Source organism: Procambarus clarkii, chromosome 17 (genome assembly GCF_040958095.1).
Source record: "Procambarus clarkii isolate CNS0578487 chromosome 17, FALCON_Pclarkii_2.0, whole genome shotgun sequence".
In the NCBI taxonomy this organism is placed as follows: domain Eukaryota; kingdom Metazoa; phylum Arthropoda; class Malacostraca; order Decapoda; family Cambaridae; genus Procambarus; species Procambarus clarkii.
In genome coordinates, this window is record NC_091166.1 from 48,985,959 (window position 1) to 49,009,352 (window position 23,394).

General features: G+C 41.6%; 2 protein-coding genes across 4 annotated transcripts in view; one reads left to right on the top strand and one right to left on the bottom strand.

Moving 5' to 3' along the window:
- Window positions 1-23,394, bottom strand: part of asun (integrator complex subunit 13 asun) — a 476,385-nt gene that overhangs the window by 366,127 nt on the left and 86,864 nt on the right. The window lies entirely within an intron of this gene.
- Window positions 1-23,394, top strand: part of LOC123772429 (Histone PARylation factor 1) — a 31,202-nt gene that overhangs the window by 189 nt on the left and 7,619 nt on the right. For 2 of the 3 annotated variants that reach the window (XM_045765567.1, XM_069325990.1), the window contains exons 2-4: window positions 19,107-19,263; window positions 20,260-20,445; window positions 22,435-22,571. In XM_045765567.1, coding sequence (XP_045621523.1) covers window positions 19,107-19,263; window positions 20,260-20,445; window positions 22,435-22,571 — 480 coding nt within the window. Of the gene's footprint in view, window positions 1-16,243; window positions 16,435-19,106; window positions 19,264-20,259; window positions 20,446-22,434; window positions 22,572-23,394 lie in introns of those variants that run through there. The other variant, XM_045765568.2, reaches the window with a different exon arrangement.

The following is a 23,394-nucleotide window of genomic DNA, read 5'->3' on the forward strand; positions in this document are numbered from 1 at the left end:
TAAGACACAGGTAGACTTACAAGGACACGTGTGGATATAAAGAAATGCGTCGGTTGTGAATTATTGTGACGTAATAATGTGGCCTCGTTCACAGGTTTGGATGACTCGGTCCTGCCCCACATTTTGAAATAATTTCCAAATGTTATTATTAATACAAGCATTGCTTCACGAAGCTTGCGTAAGGGAGCTTGATAAGCCGAGCATGCTTCCTGTCCACTACCATCTTACCATCTACCATCTACGAGGGTTCGAACCTGCGTCCGAGATGATCCCAGACGCTGCCTTAATCCACTAAGCTACGATATGGAGAGGAATTGCAACTGGGAACCTATCTCCCTTGTGGATTTGTTCATTTGATGCATCACGCTATTGTGATTTGTGTGTGTAATGAAGCGAAGAGGTAGAATAGCTTATTGACAGAGCTCGGGGTACAAGGGGGGAATTGTGTAAAAACCTGGTTTGTGTCTCGGAGAGGCTGCAGGATCCGTGGTAGGTCAAGTTGATTTCCCGGGTGCAATTCTTTTACCATGACGTAGCTCAGTCGATTAAGGCGCGCCTGGGATCCTCTCGGACGTAGGTTCGAACCCTCGTCACGGCCCTTGTGGATTTGTTCATATGTAGTAGATATAATATAGGAAAAATAGATTCGTTAGAAAGGCCAAGTGCTAATATCTCGATTCTGCAGACAAATAATACACACACACACACACCCAGGAAGCAGCCCGTGGCAGCTGTCTAACTACCAGGTACCTATTTACTGCTAGGTAACAGGGGCATCAGGGTGAAAGGAACTCTGCCCATTTGTCTCTGCCTCTGCTGGAAATCGAACCTAGGCCCTTAGGACTATGACCTCCCGAGCACTGTTCACTCATCAGAAATTCTCCCTGTGTGTGGGGGGGGGGCTGTGTTTATTTGTAATTACGAAAGTCGCTCGTGGTGTCCCGTCTTCCCAGTACTCTTTGTCTTATAACGCTTTTAAACTACTGATGGTTCTGGCCTCCGCCACCTTCTCACTTCCAGCCGTCTACCACTCTGCGAAAGTGAATTTTCTAATGTTCTTTCGGCAGCGTTGTTTAGTTAGCTTAAATCTTTGACCTCCTTTTCTTAGAGTTCCAGGTTTCAAGAATTCTTTATCGGTTTTGTCGATTCCCTTCACTACTTTGTTCGTAGTGATCATATTGCCCTTTTTTCTTATGTCTTCTAGCTCTGGCATATTTAATGCCTTTATCCTCTCCTCGTAGCTCTTGTCTTTTAGTTCCGGAAGCAATTTTGTTGCAGGTCTTTGCATCTTTTTTTGTTTATTGCTGTGCTTCTTAAGATATGGGCACCATACATCTGCTGCATATTCCAACTTTGGACTCACAAAGGTCATGGATAACTTCTGTTATGTTTCACCACGTATCTAAAGACAATTCTGAAATTGGAAAGCGTAGCATAGGCTCCTCGCACACTGTTCTTTATAGTCGCCTAATTGTGCCACCAGGGGTTGATCTTTGGCTCTTTGGTCCCGCCTCTCAACTGTCAGTCAACTGGTGTACAGATTCTTGAGCCTATTGGGATCTATCGTGTCTAAATTTGAAACTGTGTATGGAGTCAGCCTCCACCACAATTCTTTCTAATGTGTCTGAGGCTCAATTGGGTACTCAGTTTCCACCTGTGTCCCCTTGTTCGTGTTCCACCCGTGCTGAACAGTCTGTCTTTGTCTACCCTGTCAATTTCTCTTGAGAATTTTGTAGGTAGTAAGCATGTCTTCCCTTACTCTTCTCTCTTCCAGGAACGCGAGGTTTAGCTCCCGTAGCCTTTCCTCGCAGCTTTCCTTTCCTTTCAGTTCTGGGACTAGTCTGGTGGCATACCTCTGAATCTTCTCTAACTTTTACTTATGTTTAACTAGGTGTGAACTTCTGGTTGGAGCTGTATAGCCCAGGATTGGTCTAACATAAGTGGTATACAAGGTTCTGAATGATTCCTTACACACGTTTCTAAAGATAGTTATGTTGGCCAATCTAGCAAATTCGCTAATGATATTCTTTTGATGGCTTCTGGGGACAGGTTCGGTGTGATATCAACCCCCAGATCTTTCTCTCTATTTGACTTGCAAGATTTCACCTCCGTGAAATGTCTTCGGCCTCCTGTCCCCTTCGCCTAATTTCATTCCTTTACACTTTTCTGAGTTGAACTTTAATAGCCATTTTAAGACCATTCGTCCAATTTGTCCAGGTCGTCTTGTAGTCTCTGTCTTCATTCTTCTCATAATTTTTGCATCATCAGCAAACATTAAGAGGAAGGAGTCGATACCCTCCGGAAGATCATTTACATTAGAAACAGAATGGGTCCAAGTACAGAGTCCCGTGGGACTCCGCTGGTGACATCTCGCCACTCTGATGTCTCCCCCCCTCACAGTTACCCGCCGTTGTTGTTGTTGTTTTAGATTCAGCTTCTTGGAACTAAATTTAAAAGTAGCACGGGCTATGGTGAACCCGTAGTGAGCCCAGTGAGGTACGATTTACCATCCCTGAGCCCATGCTGGTGTGTGTTAGAAAGCTCCTTATATTTATGTGCTCCTTAGCTGACAGTTTTATATTTAGAACCACTCTTAGATCTCTTTCTTTATCAGAATTCTTTAAAACCTTTTCACATAATTTGTAGGTTGTGTGGTCGTCTATTTTCTCCTATTCTACATTCCGTAATGTGGCATTTATTCACATTAAATTCAGTTGCAAAGTGGTGGTCCATACACTTATTTTGTCCAGTCCAGTGTTCACAGAACTGAACACTGGTACTCCACTTGTCACATTCCTCCAGTCTCATACATTGCCCCTAATTACTGCCCTCACTTTTCTATCAGATAAATTTTCAGCCATGTTGGAAGCCTCCCAGTCACTCCTTCAGTATTTTCCAGTTTCCAGAACAATATCTCATGTGGAACTCTGCCAAAAGCCTTTTTTTTATGTCCAGATAAATGCACTCAACCCAACCATTTTTCCTATAAAATCTCTGTGGCTCTATCACAGAAACTAAAGATATTTATTACACAGGATCTTCTTGTTCGAGAACCATAGTCTGTTATATCATTTCTGTGTTCTACCATTTGGTTTTGATTATTTTTTCCAACGTTTTCTCAACAATGCTTGTCAGTGATACAGGTCTATAAATAAAAGTGTGTTCTCTGCTACCGGTTTCGTATATTGGAACTATGTTAGCCTTTTTCATATGTCTGCTCAGATTCATGTACCTATAGATGCCTGAAAAATCAATTGAAATGGAATACTCGGCTCAGGTGCGCATTCTCTCAGCATCCAAGGTGACATTATCTGGACCATTTGCTTTGTTCCTTCTTAGTTCCTTTAGAATTTGTTCTACTTCGTCTGGAGACGCCTCTATGTACCATGCTATTGTCTGGTTCTGTAAAGACTTCATTTTATATAAACTCTTTGGAACGCTTCATTTAGTTTCACACATTTTCTTTTCATTCTCCGTGAATCTGTTCCCCCATTTTCAACCTCTGAATTGTACTGTATCCTTTACCAGCCCTTTTCTCTCGATGACGTTATAGAATAGGTCTGGTTCTGTTTTACATTTGTCTCAGCTGGTCCTTTCTCGAAATGTGTTTCTGGCTCTCTTCCTCCCTGGCGTGTAGTTGTCCTGCGTCTTTGTGTTGCTGGCATGGTTGAGGCTTTGGTTCCTAAGCTCATTGTATGCCTTGTGTTCTCTGAGTCTCTCACTTATGTTGAACTAATCCTGCTGCCTAGTTCTGCATCTCTGTACTTGTTAACATTGTCCCTTAATCATGTATCTTACAAAATTTGTCATACATCTAATTTACCTCTTTAACTAACACTAAATCTTTCCAGTGAAATTTATTAAAGAACTTGCAAAGTTCCCCATAGTGTCCTCTCTTGAAATAAAGCTTTTCCACTATTTCATTGTCTCCAGTCTCTTGTAAATTATTATACATTGCATATTTGATTTCCACAAAGACATGGGCGCTCTTGCCCAATTGCAGGAAAGAACTGAATCTCAAAAATATATCTTCTTTCCTGGTAAATATTAATGACCTCACATTGATGACATTATCCTGATGAATAGTCAAATAATAAGCAATTGTGTAAGGTAATTAGAGAGTTAACTTGCCACACTGGGAGAAGCATGTTAGTAGTGCCTCTGTGACCGGGGTGAGGGTGATACCTAGTGCCATATCTCTCTCTCCCTTCCTCCCCCCTTCTCTCTCTCTCTCTCTCTCTCTCTCTCTCTCTCTCTCTCTCTCTCTCTCTCTCTCTCTCTCTCTCTCTCTCTCTCTCTCTCTCTCTCGTGTTTTAGTTCAGTAAAGGCACACAAATCGCAGTAGACTCGGAGTGATGACCTCTTCCTGCAATAAAAAGCCTTGCGCCCATATATGGGTGTGACCGTGTTGCCGCGGACGATAACAGTCGTATTCCAACGAAGTGGCTGGCGTAGGATTTTCCTAAATAAATTCATATTACACGCACCAAACAAATATCTTTATAAAAATAAAACACGAAAACTCTATAGTGGATAAGCAAATGCAATAAATAAGCATAGAAATTTGAACTGTCTTTACTTGAATTCTTTCTGCATTTCATAAGCGGATTCCCACATGACTAATCTTTCAGTGAAATCATCACGGTAAAAAAGATCCGGATTTTCTGTATTGAGAAATCTAGGAAATGAGCTCCGCCTAGACTGCCACCTGAGAAACAGTACCTTGACCACTATGGCGCTATATTCACGCCCAGGATGAGTGACGCTGGCCAAAACCGTTACAGTTCTTACGTTTCAAGTTAGGCGAAACCGTTGCGTTTTGAAAGTAGGAGTGCGCGGGCTGGCCACCTGCGAAAGGAAATGCTTCTTCCTCCCCCCACATCTCGCTGCCCCTTCCAGGACGTTCCTGTTGGCCCACTCACATACCTGATGCGTCCTCATCACCTGTAAACCCATCCACTCACCTGTAAACCTTCTCGCAAACCCAGACGGCTTCAGCCTGGCACAGGAGGACGAGGCTGTGTATGACCTTTATATAGACTGGTGTAAACCTGTCTGGTCCAGCAGTTAGTGTAATGATTTCTGTATGATAAGTCTCTGTCTCAAGTTGCCACGGAAGACGCCGCTTATTGTATCCCTCCAGTACAAGCTTAAGCTTTGGTTTAGTGCTTATATCTAGCCCTGTTATCACTTAACTAGCCGTGTTAAGCAACCTTAATTAGCCATGATCAAGATCGCTACTTTTTTTTTTTAATTTACACTAAATTAACATGCTAATTACTTGGTATCTTTCAAGCGTCAATGTGAGGGTTGGGAGCCAAGCTTGTGACGTTGACACCATTATAATGGTTATTGTGAGTGAGTTGTTAATCCATTGTGCGTGAGTTGTGAGGTGTGGAAGGTCACTCCTCCTCCGCACATGTGGAAGGACTTCTTTTTTTCGCTCTCTCTCTCCACACGCTTCTTCATACTCTCCCGCACACTATGACCTTAACACACAACCAAGTTGGAAAAGGTTCCGAGGTATGCCACCAGGCTAGTCCCCGAGCTGAGAGGTGTGAGCTACGAGGAAAGATTGCTCGAACTAAACCTCACGCCTCCTGGAAGACAGAAGAGTTAGGGGAGATATGATCACTACCTATAAAATTCTCAGAGGAATTGACAGAGTAGATAAAGATCAACTGTTTAGCCTGGGTGGGACGCGAACAAGGGGACACAGGTGGAAACCTAATACCCAAATAAACCAAGGAGACATTAGAAAGAACTTTTTCAGTGTCAGAGTAGTTAACAGGTGGAATGCATTAGGCAGTGATGTAGTGGAGGCTGACTCCATACACAGTTTCAAATGTAGATATGATAAAGAGCCCAGTAGGCTCAGGAACCTGTACATTGTACACCGGAATCTGTACAGTTGAGAGGCGGGACCAAAGAGCTTAACCCCCGCAAGCACAACTAGGTGAGTCCACTGTCAAGCTCTCACTCTCACTTGTTCTCATACTCTCCCCTCACACTCCCTCCCTCACACACTGCCTCATCATGGTGTGACCGTACAGAGGTCTGGCGTGGAAAGTTATGACTTGTGTACCTTGCCTTGAAGGAGTGTATGCCACCTTCTTTATTAAGAACATAAGAACAAAGGTAACTGCAGAAGGCCTATTGGCCCATGCGAGGCAGCTCCTATTTATAACCACCCAATCCCACTCATATACTTGTCCAACCCATGCTTGAAACAATCGAGGTGGGGTCCCTCAATTGTTTCAAGCATGGGTTGGACATGTATATGAGTGGGATTGGGTGGTTATAAATAGGAGCTGCCTCGCATGGGCCAATAGGCCTTCTGCAGTTACCTTTGTTCTTATGTTCTTATTGCTTAAAGCGCCCTAGCGTTGACCGTCTGACCGCCAGGACCCCTCTTTCCATGACCCCAGGATGCTTCTGGTATTGAACATCAGACCCCCAGGACGCCTCTCGCCTTGAAAATCTAACCCCAGCATGTCTCAGATAACATTAAACACGTGACCCCATAAAGCCGCCTCACTCTGTACAACCTTGGAGGACAGGCGACTGTGAATACAGAATTACATTTGGATCTTATTAATGCAGTTGGAATCTCCACAGTGACGGTCGCATGACTGTCAGATCCTCCTTCCCCCCACCCTCCTCCCCCCCAACCTAGACCCGTCAAAGTTTTCCTATTTCACCGCTCTCTCGCTATTGTGGGAGGAGGGGGGGGGGGGGTGATGTAACGGAGGCAAGGGGGGGGGGGGGGGTCACTGGAGCGTGAGTGCTTCTACAATTACCTGTGTTTGGGGGTGTTGAGCCCCAGCTCCCGGTTCCCCCGCCTAGGAAGACCTGTCAAATCAAATCAAAAGCTTTCCCGCCAAACACACACTGAAACTACGACGTTGGTACAACGTTCGAACAAGTAAAACAAGGTGAGGTTACTAATATAGCGCCAAGACAGATGCTGGCACAATGTATATTACACAAATAAGACAATGAGGAGAGAATGAGAACTAATACACGGTAATCATACCACAAAGGTATAGAGATGTGTTCATATTGTACGTCAACATATTCCTGGACTGTGTTGGGGGGGGGGGGCTGTACTTTGTATCACGGTGAGCCGCTGGCTGTCTGGGGGAGGTTGAGCCCCAGCTCCAGGTCCCCCTCCCACCATAAGTGGGAAGAACAGTAATAGTCAGCCTCTGTTACTGTTCTTCCTCGCCGTGAAGGTCATTCATGTCATATGTGACTCACCCGGGTGTTCACCTTGCTCATGTTACCTTGACTCACCTGTGAGTATGTTTCCCTCTCGCGGAACCTCCCAAAGAAACCCACACAAATGCTTCAAATATAGTGACATATTTAAAATCAGACAAGATATGGCTCTGCGGTTCAACGGAACTACGACTTTTATCTTAATTAAATAGAATGCACTTAGTCTGTCTGCTATCCCTTGGCTAGCGGTTCTTCCGAAGCCACGTTCAACAGTCCTCCATTTCGTCATTGCACGCCAGCCAGCCGCCTCGGCGAGGTGGTGGTGCAACTCCCAGCTGTTTTAGGGCGTGGGGGGGGGGGGGTTTAGTAGTTAAATAGCGGCATTCAGTGCCTTTAGGGAGTGTGAGATTGTCCTCACACACTCTCACAATGTGAGTGTTCCCGCCAAGTGAGGCGTGAAGTGGTGGTGTGGCGTGCGGGAGAATATATGATCACATTAACTAAGTCATCAAGGGGCTCACCATAGCCCGTGGTACTTGGAACTTTTTGTTTCCAGAAGCTGAATCTATAACATCAAAAAATAAGTCATCAAACCTTACCACATACATGCCCGTGTCACCTCCTGGGTGGCTTAGTCTTCATCAATCAATCAATCAATCATCAAAGCTAGGTAATACATGGGGACCTGGCTGTCAGCATAGTGGTCTACGCTCTCGGTCTACACCCCAGGCAGGACAGAAACGGGTGGGCACGTTTCCTTTCACCTGATTCCCACCCATCATCTACAGCCTCTAAGAAACAAACTTCCTCTTATGTCCTCTTAATGTTAATTTTTTGTAAACAATCATATTTGTAACTGTATAACCTTGTTTAATAAAATGTTCAACATAAAAAAGGGATGGTAGAAAAAAAATATATATATATATATATATCCCTCAAAGGGATAGAGTAGCTTAGGCTATTTCTACCCTCCTCTACTTCAAGTCCCTCAAGAGGCGCACAGATTCAGTGAGTACAAATCCACAAATCACAATACAAGAATCCCATTTAACATTGCAGATTCAGGAATGGAATTCCAGAGTTTCAAAACTTCATCTTCTGCTCATTTCTGCGTTAATCTACTCACTAACCGATCTCTTAATATTTTCTATTTCAGCTCTTAAATCGCCAACATTTCCAAATGGAGCTTGTTTAATATTACTCTACATACCATATGAGTTTTGCAGTTTCTTAAAGTGTCGTAAATTTACTAAGTCTTGATGACAATTGATCAGCAGTTGAGTCAATAATGCTGAAAAATTGCATCTGAAGGCTCAGTGTCCGTTTTCTCATAAATTTCAAGATTGTCATGCGTTTCCTGAGTGTTAGAAAATATTTAAAAGTGACATTGTCAAAATCACGTTTAAAAAAATTCTGTTTGATTTCCAAGGCTTTGATGTCATCAAAAATAATATCAAGTGGCCTGTCAGGTCCCTGATGCACATATTGTATTCATTAGTTTGCCAGGGGTAGTTAGTGTTGTCCTACTGTAATAGTTACGTATGAGGTTTTCTAGATTTCATGTGTTGACTTGGTGTAGTTGGGAAAATAGGTGCGGACAAATCGTGTCGTACACATCATTGCGGTTATGTATGTTTTTTTCGTGTGCTTTATGTTTATAATGTTGATTTCTGGCATATGTTTTATTATTTGTATATGTCATGTGTTTTATTGTAATTTTGTAATAAAAAAATCGTCCTGTCACCCATTCACACTGGGACAATAACAATTATCAGTTATCTCAAGCGTTTCCTAACCGTAAATACCAGAGATTATTGAGTCTGTTATCTATGTACGATAATTATCCCAAGCCTTCGCTACTTCGTTTCATCTTTCCGTATAAGAAAGTATAATTAGAAAGAAAATGCATCATGATCAATGGAAAATAGTACATACAACCGGCGTAGTACGCAAGGCTTGTTTGTTTTATCTTCAAAAGAAAACCCACTTCAGTAAAGACAGTTGCGTAAGCTCCTGTTAACTCATTGTCCTACTAGGACAGGAAGTCTCTGCTAGGCTTGTCCAGCTTCTGTACACAATGTCACCTGATTCCTAAGTACCCATTTCCTACTAGGTAAAAACAGGCATGACGTTTAAGAAAGCGTTGTTCAAACGTCTTTGTCCTGCCCGGGCGGGAATCGAACCCGGGACTCATGAGTTACCAGCATTTGACATTGTTTTATATTTGCCGCTAGTCTAACATCAGTGGCAAGGGTACACGCGTGACCAATCTTCCACCACTATATTCTCCAGCGTTCACAACGTCACTAAACTGATGTATTAATTAAATTGCCCGAACTTAACGACGCCACCTAACCGAGGACCTGCGAATAGAAAACGGGACATCACGCCAATTTTGCGAGCCACTATGATTTTTTACTACATACATTTTTGGCTCTAGGGGATTTATGTGTCAAAATGCGATGTACTCTTAGAGAGGACGGGTTGGTATATTCAACCCGTCCTCTCAGAAAGTACATCGTATTTTGTATATCAAAATCCACAACGGCCAAAATATGATATACTATAAATCATAGCAGCTCCCAACGTTGACGTTGTGCGTGGGTCCTGTGGCTCTAGGTTAGGGGAGATTCGGACACTTTGGTACATCATTTTCTGTCCGTTGTGACAACTGGAGAAGACGGGTTGATCTTTTACCCGGTTGTCAAGTAACCATACTTATTTTATTTATTTATTTATTTATTTATATACAAGAAGTTACATTGGGAGTGAACAGAGAATGTAGAAAATAATTTGAATTAACATTTTTGTAAAGCCACTAGCACGCATAGCTTTCCGGCATACCTGATGTGATATCTGAACGAAAATAAGATAAAAAATGTAATATACATGATGAGAATGGTGTATGACGTCACACTTCCTACAGGTACAGGAATTAACCGGCGAGGCTCCGTCAGTACTCACCTAGTTGTGCTTGTGGGGGTTGAGCTCTGGCTCTTTAGTCCCGACTCTCAACCGTCAATCATCTGGTGTACAGATTCCTGAGCCTATTGGGCTCTATCATATCTACACTTGAAACTGTGTATGGAGTCAGCCTCCATCACATCGCTGCCTAATGTATTCCATCTGTTAACTACTCCGACACTGAAAAAGGTGTTTGTAATGTCTCTGTGGCTCATTTGGGTACTCAATTTCCACGGGGACAGGAAGCCAGAGGCTTGCCAAAGTCTCCACCATTATTCCTGGGGACTTTTTCCAACTGAATATTGCACAGAAGTAATATCTTAAGTCTAAAATCTTCGGCGGGTGTAGGCTATTCCGTGTGCTTATTACCCGAGGTTGTTTATAACAACTATAACCTTTGGTGGTCAAGTTTCTAAAGCTTACAAACTGGCTAATAAATGTAAACAAGGTCTCCATGATTACGGGAAGATGTAGAGGCTTCGTACATAGTTACGTAAATGTTGGATGAAGCCTAACAGTGGACACACTGAGAGCCGCGGTCCACAACGTGTGAACCATAAATGGCCCACATTCCATGGGTCAGATTCACGAAGAAGTTACGCAAACACTTACGAACCTGTACATCTTTTCCTCAATCTTTGGCGGTTTTGTTTACAATTATTAAACAGTTAAGGAGCTTGGAAACAACAGGATGATGTTTATAACAATAACAACAGTTGATTGGCAAGTTTTCATGCTTGTAAACTGCTTAATAGATGTAACCAAAGCCGTCAAACATTGAGGAAAGATGTACGTGTTCGTAAGCACTTTCGTAACTGCTTCGTGAATCCGGCCCCATGTCTTGCCACATGGGCTCACATGCTGGAGAGGTGTTACTTAACGCAAGAAACAAGAGCAAGGTGTCGGGGCACCTCTCCTGTGCCAGATAAGTCCACCACGGGCTCACCATAGCCCGTGCTACTTGGAACTTGTTCCGAGTAGCTGAATCTATAACAAGAGCAAGGTGTCCTGAGGCTCCTGGTGCCTCAGGCACCAGGAGAGAGAGTCTTCCCTCCATGAGAGCAATACACGCCCCCGACCAGACCTGCCGCCCAGCCGCTCTATCAGCGGTACACCTGGGGGAAAACCCTAGGGAAATTCTCCCGTAACATTCCCCAGAATACCTCCTCCCACGCCCTTCCCTTGGCCCTCTTCTCCCATGTGTTCTCTTGAGTCCCCCCTTTTGCTCTATTGTCTCCCCTTTGCTCTATTGTTCCCCTTTGCTCTGTTGTCTCCCCTTGCTCTCTTGGCCCCCCCCCCTTGCTCTCTTTCCCCCCCCCCTTGTTCTCTTGGCCCCCCCTTGCTCTCTTGCCCCCCCCCCTTGCTCTATTGTCTCTACCCATCGACACATTCGGGCCCGGGCTGCTGGTAGTAGAGCCGCTGTCACACCTACAGGATTCTCCCACTCCACCATCGGGTCGAGTCGCCTCTTGACAATGACAATTTTATTTAGGAAAAAATATATACATATAAAATGAGTTACAAGCAGAATGATGGATTTTGTATATATAGAGTTAGTATATACTATGCCTAAAGCCACTAGTGATGTATAAAACTACACTTAAAAGCTAAGACTTAAAACTGATTGAGATCAAAAGGAAAAAAACTGATAAGAAAAAAAAGGCAGTTGGTAATTTTAAGTAAATAAGCAGATGGAATACAATTTTCTTTAAGTTTATACATGGCAGATATCATCAGCTTTACAAGTTAACCATTAATCAATAATGTTTGATAATAGCAAGATATAGGTTGATATTTGACATGACCTGCCCGAAACGTTATGCATGTTAAAAAAAATCCACAAGGGCCGTGACGAGGATTCGAACCGACGTCCAAGAGCATCGCAGACGCTGCCTTAATGGAGCGTCTGTGGGTTATGCATGTTAGCGACTTTTCAAGAATGTAAAAATACCGATCTTATGTAATCTTTCAAACCCATTGTATCTTATGAATAAATATTATTATTATTATTGTTTAGGAGATAAGGTAAGTTACATGGAGTTGATTAGGTAGTTTTAGTTTATTATGCACCCCATATTATGCTCCTGTGGGCGGTAGTGAAGAGAGTTACAGAGGCACATATTGGGCTTTGAGACTGAACCCCACAGTTCCTAGTCCACCATCTTTAACATCGTCATGGAAGAAGGCATTTGGGGTATAGTGGAGCGAGCGTAGTCAGCCAAGAATGGCCAACCGCAGCCGCCTGTCGAGCCGCGCTAATTTCGTTTTAACTGTTCTCGGAGGTGTGTTCAAGTTATTGTGCCTTACACCTGCACGACGTGATTTACGACCCGTGAATACACAGTGACGCCGGTGTGGTCGTCGGAGCTGGTCTCTGGCAGAAGTGAGAGGATGCAGGTCTGTGAGCAAAGGTGCCGCAGATGCCTTGGGCCGTGCCTTCTGTGGACTGTCAGGTTAAAGTGCCTTCCTCCTGCCGTTTACCCGCTCAACGTATTTTAGGATTTGTCAATGCTCTGGCACAGGAGAGAATGGCGTGAAAGTCGGATCTGGCCTTCCTAATATTACTCCAAGACTCCCGTGGGAGGCTACAAAATAGCTCTCTGATGGAGGATACAGAGTTTGAATGTTCTTGAATCTGAATGTGTCTGTCCATAGACTTCCTCGAGTATTTATCTGGAGCTAAGCTTGACCCACTGAAATAGCCTCGGCCTATCTAGCCATCGGACAATGACAACGCAGCTGCTCTTCGTTGGGACCCTCAAAGGATGCTGACGCATGTGATCAAGCACAAGTATTAGCATAGTAAGTCAAAGTATTTGACTTGGTCATTAATGTTGACCACAGGACCTAACTTATTGGGTCAAGGTGTAACTTTCCAGACTGAAGCTGTTATCTTTCAACACATTATCTGACGCCAAACTTTCATGACTCAACTCTGTATATTGTATTTATTTATAACTAAAAGCCATTTGTGGCATTTCGGTGTCCCCCCTTCTACTCTGTAGGTCGTGTCCCCCCCCCTCCTCTACCAGTACACCTAGTTCCCTCAGGTATGCATCACTTGGGATGAACGGTAGAGCGACCGTCTCGCTTCATGCAGGTCTTCGTTCAATCCCCGACCCACGGGAGACATCTCCCGTCACGCAGGGTGCAGTCGCACCTCCACAGATCTCCAGTATCCGCTCTTGATACTGGTAATGACTCAAAAGGGCCACCACTTACGGGCTATTCATGCCCGTGCCACCTTTTGGGTGGCTTAATCTTTAACAGTCAATCCCCGACCCTCCAAGTGGTTGGGTACCATTCCTTTCCTCCCCCGTCCTATCCCAAATCCTTATACTGATCCCTTCCAAGGGCTTCATAGTCGTAATGACTTGGCACTTTCTCCTGATAGCTGCCTTCCTTTCCCGCAGCCACATGGACAATAACTCTACATAAGAACACATTAAGGCCACAAGGAGTGGACCTGGCGCCCCTAGACTGACCATACATATTTCCGTCGTCTCCGAAAGACTCACTTTTGTCGGGAGGAAATTTTATGTTTATTTGCAGACGAGGAGTCACAATAACGTGGCTGAAATATGTTGACCAGACCACGCACTAGAAAGTGAAGGGACGACGACGTTTCGGTCCATCCTGGACCATTCTCAAGTCGATTGTACGTTTATTTGTAAACAAAGCTAGAGTACTGATGAACCACACACAGAGATCACACTAACGTGATGCATCAAATGAACAAATCCACAAGGGCCGTGACGAGGATTCGAGCCTGCGTCCGGGAGCTTTTACCCTGTCGTAGCTCAGTCGATTAAGGCAGTGTCTGGGATGCTCCCGGACGCAGGTTCGAATCCTCGTCTCGGCCCTTGTTGATTTGTTTAACTGATGAACCAGTTACATCATTTTGTAACGTCCATGCATCAACAGCTTCTTCATAGTTTATCAAACTCAAGGTCGTCACCTCAAAGGCCCCCCCCCTACACCCCCCTCCTGACACAGGACGAGCGTTTGTTAATTTTGTTAATTTAAGTCGTTTGTAAATGCAATTTTAAGCTAAATGTTATTTAATTTTTCTATAAATGTAAGTTTCATTTCATCTCTTTCATCCAGTCGTTATTATAACGTTTTGTACAAGTTGTTGTTACAAAAAAGTGTCTGATTACATCGTTACAAAAAAATCCTGATTTTGTTCTTTCTATACAAGTAAAATTTCTGATTCTCATTCTATCATTACAAATAAAGTTTGATTCTGATTGTATCATGCCCCTGTTACCTAGCAGTAAAATAGGTACCTGGGTGTTAGTCAGCTGTCACGGGCTGCTTCCTGGGGGTGGAGGTCTGGTCGAGGACCGGGCCGCGGGGACACTGAAACCCCGAAATCATCTCAAGATAACCTGCACCCCGGTAAGGTGTGGGCGGCGGTGTAAAGGTCACATGAGCTGCTGCAGGCACCCCAGGAGACATCTCCCGTCACGCAGGGTGCAGTCGCACCTCCACAGATCTCCAGTATCATCTCTTGATACTGGTAATGGCTCAAAAGGACCACCACTTACGGGCTATTCATGCCCGTGCCACCTTTTGGGTGGCTTCATCAATCAATCAATCGCTGCAGGCAGTGTGAATCATACGAGTGCAGCTGTGAGGGCAGCATCAAGCGGAGGATAACATTCAACACCTGTGTTGTGGACACTCGCGCCGCGGCTCTTTAACCCTCTTCCTGAAGGTCGCCTGAAAATGTTGACACTGTGGCTACAACTGTGTCTGTGGTAGATAATACAGTAGAATCAAACAATAAACAGGAGATGTATACACTGAGGTGTACATACTTCTTGGTGTATATGCTCTGAGATTGATTGTTGACGCCAGAGGCGGCTAGTTTATTGTGCCCCCCATACTCATCCTGTGAGCGGTAGCGCAAAAAGGATCACAGAGGGCACAAAAGGTGCCCAGATCTCAATGGAGATTATTACATTAACAATTTCATGTATCCTTCACACCTTATAATTACAATATTTTTATCTATTTATTTATTGATGTATATACAATAAAGTACATGTCAGCTAGTTACAGAGAATGTTCTATTTCAAGAGCTATATATTTCTTATCTTGAGGTTATCTTGAAATGATTTCTGGGCTTTAGCGTCCCCGCGGCCCGGTCCTCGATTAGGCTTCTTTTTTTTTTTTTGTTACAACCCCCCCCCAGGAAGCAGCCCATAGCAGCTGTCTAACTCCTAGGTACCTATTTACTGCTAGGTAATAGGGGCATCAGGGTGAAAGAAACATTGTGCCCATTTGTCTCCGCCTTCACCAGGGATCGAACCCGGAACCTCAGGACTACGAACCCGAAGCGCTGTCCACCCAGCTGTTAGGCGCCCTTATTTACAGTAAATTATTATACAATAATGGTAGGTCTTATCGCTAATACATGTTTGAGCAATGGAGATATTATTTATAGGGAAGCTGCTGTTTGTTATTATTAGTCTTCACAATATACTACATACTAGTTTCTTGCACTGAGAGTTTTGTTTAGTCTTGTACACAGGACTAAAGTATGTTTGATGGTTGGTCATTAACCTCGTCGTGACTTTAATAACCCTCCATACATGCAGAGGCTAAATTGGAAAAGCCTCTGCTTTTTTTTTTTAATTTGATACATCAGTTTTTTTTGTTATTTATTTATTAATTTATTTATTTAGTTATATACAAGAACTATATATATATATTGGGGGTTAACAGAGAACATAGAAATTAAGTTGATTTTACATTCTTGTAAACTAGTACGCATAGCATTTCGGGCAAGTCCTTAAACTAACAGATGTTTAAAAACAAAAACAGATGTTTTTTGTTTAAAAAAACAAAAAAATCTTTTTTATGGCTATACACACACACACGTGTTCACGCCAGCTTCACCCTTAATGCTTTCTATAAATCCCTTACGAATGAAGTTTTTTAATGTTAACTTAAAAAGCATTAAGTTGAAGAAAATTACTTGCACGAAAGTTTGTGTTGGAATGTACGAGAGTTTGGGCAGTGGCGAGTCAGCTGTGGGCTCCCGCGTTCCTCAGTTGTCGCGTGACGCTCGAGGGGGATAGGTTCAGAGTTATGGCGGGAGGGAGTGATGATGATGGAAACGTTTACCAAAAAGACGTTCGTCCCGCCTGTAAATATGGCGAAAAGTGCTACAGAAAGAACGCGGACCATCTCAAGGCGTTCAAGCACCCGCCAAAAAGGAAGACTACCGACGAGGACAAGGTGTAAATATGAGAGATGTTTGTCAACGGGCGATAACAATAATATAACCTCTTTTTCGTTAAATTCCAGCATAAATTAATCTTAATTTACTCGTGAAGCAAATATGTTTTGGTTTAAAGTAGTGTTTTGGTGTGTGTGTGGCGTGAATGTGTTTGCATGACAGGAAGTACCTAGAGTAGGGTGTATTCCCCGCGTCCCCAGTAAGGGTGATGGTTATCACTGTATATTATAGTTCACACGTGACATTTCAAGTTTAAATATAAATACAAAATTCAGTTTGTCACATTTGATAGTTTTAGACTAATAATAATTAGCTGGAGTTCTGGTAAACCTGTCGCTTGAACCCACTACAAAAATGTTATACGTTTGTAATTTATGGTGTTATGCTCTTTATTTATTTCTAGTTATGCTCATCTAACCTGCCATGGGCTATAATAAGCACTACTAGGCCTAACCTGCACCATCTTAGGCTTAATTTAGTGTGCATGTGTACTATATTAGGCTTAGTAGGTTTGGTTGTAACCTAATGTAACGTAACCTTAACCTGTAAGGTTTGGTTGTATCTCTTGGGTCCTCTATAAAATTAATAATACAAAACAGGACTTTCAGGGAAGAGGCGTACAGCAGTCGGTACATGTGCTGCTACTCAGAGTACACATACAGTATGTACTATCATTTTTGGTGGACAAGCATTATGTAACCTTGTATGTCTTTGCCATGGAAAAGGCACAGTTGACTAACCCCATCAGCACTGAATGTAAGATGCAGTAAGATTTTATCCATGACCAGAAAGAGGAGTACAGTATAATTCATGATGATCTAACATACAAGACCATCAGATACATCATGGGCCTTGAAGAGATTGGAGCACATGAACAGTAAACCACAGGGTTAGACCAAGTCCTTAACAATCAAGGCAAGGAAGGAGGTAGAAGACAAGCTGTGTGGTTAGTTTTTGGAAACCCTAGAGCTCGTCTTAATTCCTGTTAAGTCAGGGACATGAAGCCTGTACTTGGGGTCTATCAAGGTTTCCCTAGGCATTTCCCCTATTTCCCCTAGACATTTCCCCTATTTTCCCTAGACATTTCCCCTATTTTCCCTAGGCATTTCCCCTATTTTCCCTAGGCATTTCCCCAATTTCTCTAGGCATTTCCCCAATTTCTCTAGGCATTTCCCCAATTTCTCTAGGCATTTCCCCTAATTTCTCTAGGCATTTCCCCTAATTTCTCTAGGCATTTCCCCTAATTTCTCTAGGCATTTCCCCTAATTTCTCTAGGCATTTCCCCTAATTTCTCTAGGCATTTCCCCTAATTTCTCTAGGCATTTCCCCTAATTTCTCTAGGCATTTCCCCTAATTTCTCTAGGCATTTCCCCTAATTTCTCTAGGCATTTCCCCTAATTTCTCTAGGCATTTCCCCTAATTTCTCTAGGCATTTCCCCTAATTTCTCTAGGCATTCTCCTATTGACATTTTCTTGGATGCATCCCACAGCAATTGCCAAACTTCCTGGTATCTATTATACTGCAAGGTGAAGAGAGGTCTTCATAGGACTAACTGACCTATCTGAGGATGCAACCCACAACAGTAGCCTAACTCCTGGGTACCAATTCTTCTGGTAGGTGAACAGAGGCATCAAGTGAAAGTGCCTTGGGGTGATGATCGATCATTCTGCCTCCACTATGCCTGTCGGTTGGGTTGAAAATACCTATGACCCAGAGTTGTGTGGGGTTTGTAGCTCCCATGTGGCTCTGATCTGGCATGCCAGTTGGTGTTTGTGTGTACCAAGTGGCTACTACTGCTTTGTGGGGTTCGTTTTGCCTTCTTGCAGCAGTCTAGGTTGTGTGTCCGGATGGATGTTATGGATTTGGCCCACCTTGTGTTTAGGGATCTGGAATTGGAGGTGTTGGTGAATTCTACCTTGACTCTGTCTGCACCTTCTCTTCCTTCTTCTTCAGAGGCATGGCAATTTAGATGCCTTGTAATTGCACATAGCACATTTTGCCTGTAAATATATACATCGTAATCACTCATTTGTTGCTATTAAAAGTTTAATGGTTCGTAGTATGGCTGCCCTGCACATCCAGACACTCGATGGTGATGTGCCATACATGGTCCTCGTCTTTTTACTAAGGCCCTAGAAGGAAAGTGAGGGACTCTAGATTTTTTTTTCAAGATGGACGATGGTTACCGAGTCCAGAGGAAGCAATGTGAGCCCTGTGTATGTGAAGGAATTTTAGATCTTGTGTAGTGCTCTAAAACATATACAGTACATACTGTGTATTGTATATATATATATGATTTGCACAGTGCAATCAATTAGGCCAAAATCATGCATACTGTATATGATTTGCACAATGGAAGGTTTAAAATAAAGTGGAATTTGAATTGTTCCCAGAAAAATATAATTTAGGATTGATTGGTCATTCAGAATTTAGTTTTTTTTTCTATCTTGGAATACATTTTTGTGGTTATACAGTATTGTTCGACTTGAAATGTTGTTGTCTGTAATATATGTACTGTATACATATAACAAAGCTACAGTGAAACATTGACCTAAAAGTAATGGCCAATTATTTAATGGTAGTGACACTGCAGCATTGACAGTGATGATGTGATGGTCAACTATTTATTATGCACTTCACTATCTTAATTCCATTATTTCATTATTTCAGGATATGTGGGGCTCTCATAAGAAACAAAAAACTGATTCCAGTTTAGAAGAAATCCCCAATACCTCTCGCAAATCAAACACAGATGAGTTTGTAGTTCCTGCCAGTGAGGAGAGCCCACCTACAGTTAGTAATTCATCTGATCAAAGGACTAGTCAAGGTTATTATTAAAAATCTCTTCAATTTAAGGTGTTATCTGTTAAAAACAAGTTCTGTTGATTTACCAAAAATTCCTCACTTCATGCTATTTAATTATCTTTTGATATCAATTTGATTTTTTAATTTTTTAATATCTAATTAAAATTTTTTATATTTACACTGCAAATGTAACATTTTCCACAGGACATCACAGTTGCTTCTATCCCACATGCCAGGTGTCTTTTGCACTGCTTAGCAAAATCTCCATTGTGATAATAGCATTTCCTCACCAGTTCAAAATACAATTTCAGAGATGTCACACCCAAATGTTTCAATGGAATATTTTGTTTATACAGTACTTGGCAATGAATTGCCTGTGTGAGTCATAAATACTTGTGCACCACCTAAGTAAAAGAAACAAGAAAAAAGTTTCAACACTTACAAACTGGAACATATTGGAGGAGTAACAGGTAGGCTTCTAACAGCTCCCATACATTAAATGAGAATTATTAGCGAGTTCCACTACATTTGTTTTAAGTAAATATTGTACTGTAGGTTGTAGGGCCATCTTTCTGCCCATGAAAGTTGCTCATGTATGCTGGTCATTGGTCATCCTGTTCTGACACTTTACATGTACCCATGTTATGATGTAAAGGACAGCACTTTTATGTTGAATATCTGCAGAGTTAAAAGTAGAAAGACAGGAACATTTGCCTCATATAAACACATTTCATGCTTTTAATTGCTCTTATTTGCCTTTGTTCTATGCCCAGCCACTTGGACTGGATGGTAGAGCGACGGTCTCACTTTGTGCAGGTCGGCGTTCAACCTCCGACCGTCCAAGTTGTTGGGCACCATTCCTTTCTCCCATCCCATCCCAAATCCTTATCCTGATCCCTTCTAAGTGCCATATAGGCATAATTGCTTGGCACTTTCCCCTGATAATTCCCTCTCTCCCTCCATACATCATTTGTTTTATAAAATGCACCTCTTACAATTTTGTAAATTTATTTTACAGGAAATGATAAGGAAGATAGTGAATTGCCAATACCACAGTTCGAAGATAATGTCAAAGATTTTAATGTAGCTGAATCTCCCGAGGATGTACGGTTTAGCATTGAACAGAAGTTTCTTCTAGAAATGCCGGATGATTTCTTTGACTTCTGGGATTGTTGTTCACAAATCAATAAGGAAAAACCTGAAGGTAATTGACTACTTTATGAACTGTTTAAATTGTTTATAGTGATTGGAGTACCATGTGGCAAATGGAATTCAATGTGAATAAAGGCCTTGTTATGGAATGTGGAGTAGGTGAAAATAACCACACACAATATAAATTGTTGAAAGGAATTAAAGAACTCCGACAGAGAGAGAGATCTATGGGTGGTTGTGGGTAGTAAACAGTCACCAGATGAACACACAAAGAACATTGTGTGAGATCCATATGCTGTGGTTTCCAACTTCAGAATTGCTTTTAATTACATGGATGTTGAAATACTAAAACTCTTAATGACCCTAGTGAGACGAAAATTGGAATATGCAGCAGTTGTATGGTGCCCATATCTTGAGAAACGCATCAGTAAACAGGAAAAGGTGCAGAGGCATGCTACGAAATGGCTTCCTGACCTGAAAAACTTGAGTTATGAAGAGAGGCTAGAGGTGTTAAATATGCTGAAGCTAAAAGAAAGAGGTGATGTGACCACCACTTACAAAATAATAACTGGAATTGACCAAATTGATAGAGGAATTTCTGAAATGGGGAACCTCAAGAAGTTAGATTCAAGCTAAGGAAACAAATAACAAAAATATTAGAAAGATTTCTTTTGCAGTCTGTTGTAGATAATTGGAATAAGTAAATTTAGAAAGCTGTGAAGGCAAAAACTGTTATTAGTTTCTAAGCATTATATGACGGTAGTACCGGAGAAATGGGACATCACAAACGTAGTTCTCATCGTGTAACTACACTTAGGGAATTACACTGATAATTACACACACACAAAAAAATTAATTAAAAACTAATTACAAATTTAATGAACACCCCAACGCCACAAATTCAAATTTAATTAATTTGGTTAAACTTCAACATTTTTACATACTGTGAATTAGGGACTGCTGCTTTTGTTCTTCCTTGAAGCTGTTGAAGCAAGAATAGTGACCCTCTTTATAATGAACAAGGAAAATCTTTCCAGGAAAAGTGGGTATGAATATTACTGCTTGTGGGAGAGCACTGGGAAAATGTATAATTTTGTAAAATCATAGTTATGAATGAATAAATAAAATGAAGGTACAGTATATTGTGGCATCTCAAAGCTTAAATTTTGTTTGGGTTATAAGATTGTTCTTACATTAGTTAACACAGTGGTTTAGTAGAATGAGGGAGTGATATTGGAAGTACATAAATCAATTAAGTGCACATATTAGATGTTGGAAAGAAATTATCGATATCACTTCAGACGATAAATGTAGATTGATGCATGTTAAATGATGCAGGAAAGAATACTACGACCAATGCAGTTGTACAAGTTTATATTGAGTTTTCCATATTAAGCCAAGTCATAGTAGATAGTAGAATTGGTAGTAACTACATTAATAGTTGAAATTGTTAATGTATTCAATAATAACATAATTTGTTATGGAGCATTATTAACAAAATTATTAATACTACTGTATACATTATAAATGAAGTAAAAATGTACCTTGTGAGAAATGGTTAGACTCATTGAAGTTTGGAAACTTGAAGTCATGTTCCGACAGCAGTGACAGGAACTTGCAATGATGCAAATCATTGTGGTGAACCAGATCAGTTAGATGACAATTCTGCAACAAAGCAGCCTTGATGTTTATGACCAATGAGTGTAAAAATCATTTTTTTTTTATTTCCAGGTTTTATGATTTGGCAATTTAAGTTATGAATCTTATCAGTTGCTACTTATTGAGTGATTGATAAAATGCTTGCATACACAATTAATGCAAGCAGTTTCTTGATTTTAACTAGGGATATGCATTCCTATACCAATATACTCCTAGTGTAGTAATATACAGTATTACACTATGCTGCATTTTATATATTTTATTTTACTGCACTTAACATATTTTGCATATTGAACTGTACTGGTGTAATATTTGTTTATGGAGAGACTAAGGCTGGGCCAACACTAGTGGGTCAATATGACTAGTAATATATTGTTTGCAGAGGCGCTAATGAAAGCTGGTCTGACACTGGTGGGCCCATATGATGTTCTCACGGGGAAGCTGAAGGGCTTAAAAACTCGGAAGATATCCAGCTATGTCTGTCATTGGCGCTACTACTATGATCCTCCTGAATTTATGGTTAATATCTATTTAGCTTTGTTTTGTTCTTGCCTAGTTATACTTGCTTAGTTGTTCTTGCCTAGTTGTATTGGCAGGGAGCTATGTTTCTTGGTGTTGACTTTTGTTGGCATGGGGGAACAAATATAATTTGACCTGCATTCTCAGAACTGTAAGAACTGTACTTTCTTACTGTCTCGCATACAGAACTAGCCAATGCTTAAGACCATTATTGAGGGATAAACTTGTCCTTGCTTCATTTCTGGACACTGGCATTTGGCCTCAATAAGTTAGATGGGTCAGCATAGGTTCTAAGGTTTTTGGCATGGTATGTCAACACATTGATTCTCATGTTGTTATGGGAATAAGTCATCCAAGATATAGATACAGCACCAATTCCCATCCAGGCAATAAATACTTGAGTACGGTAATATTTAATAAGTAGGCAATATATGCTCTAGTAATATTTTATTCAAAAGTATGAGTTAATTATTATTCATTAACTCTGCTTTACACATCTATTTTCTAATTTACTGTACTCGTCAGCCAGGTAGTGGGTTCTCAAGATTTGACAAAATATTTCAGGGTTCCCCCCCAAACAAAAAATGGTTGGGAATTACTGACTGAGAATTAGACAAAAGGATGTGCACAATTTAAATTGTGGCAGCTAATGAGCATCTGCTATAATCTTTATTTATACAAAATTAGAGAATATTTTTGAAGTATTTTAAGTACATGTCTTTTTGAGAAAAACAGGCACATCTCCATCAAGTGTGTACACAGTGAAATCACAAGAATCTGATATATCTGAGAAATGATTGAAGCTTTATGCTAGGACTGAACC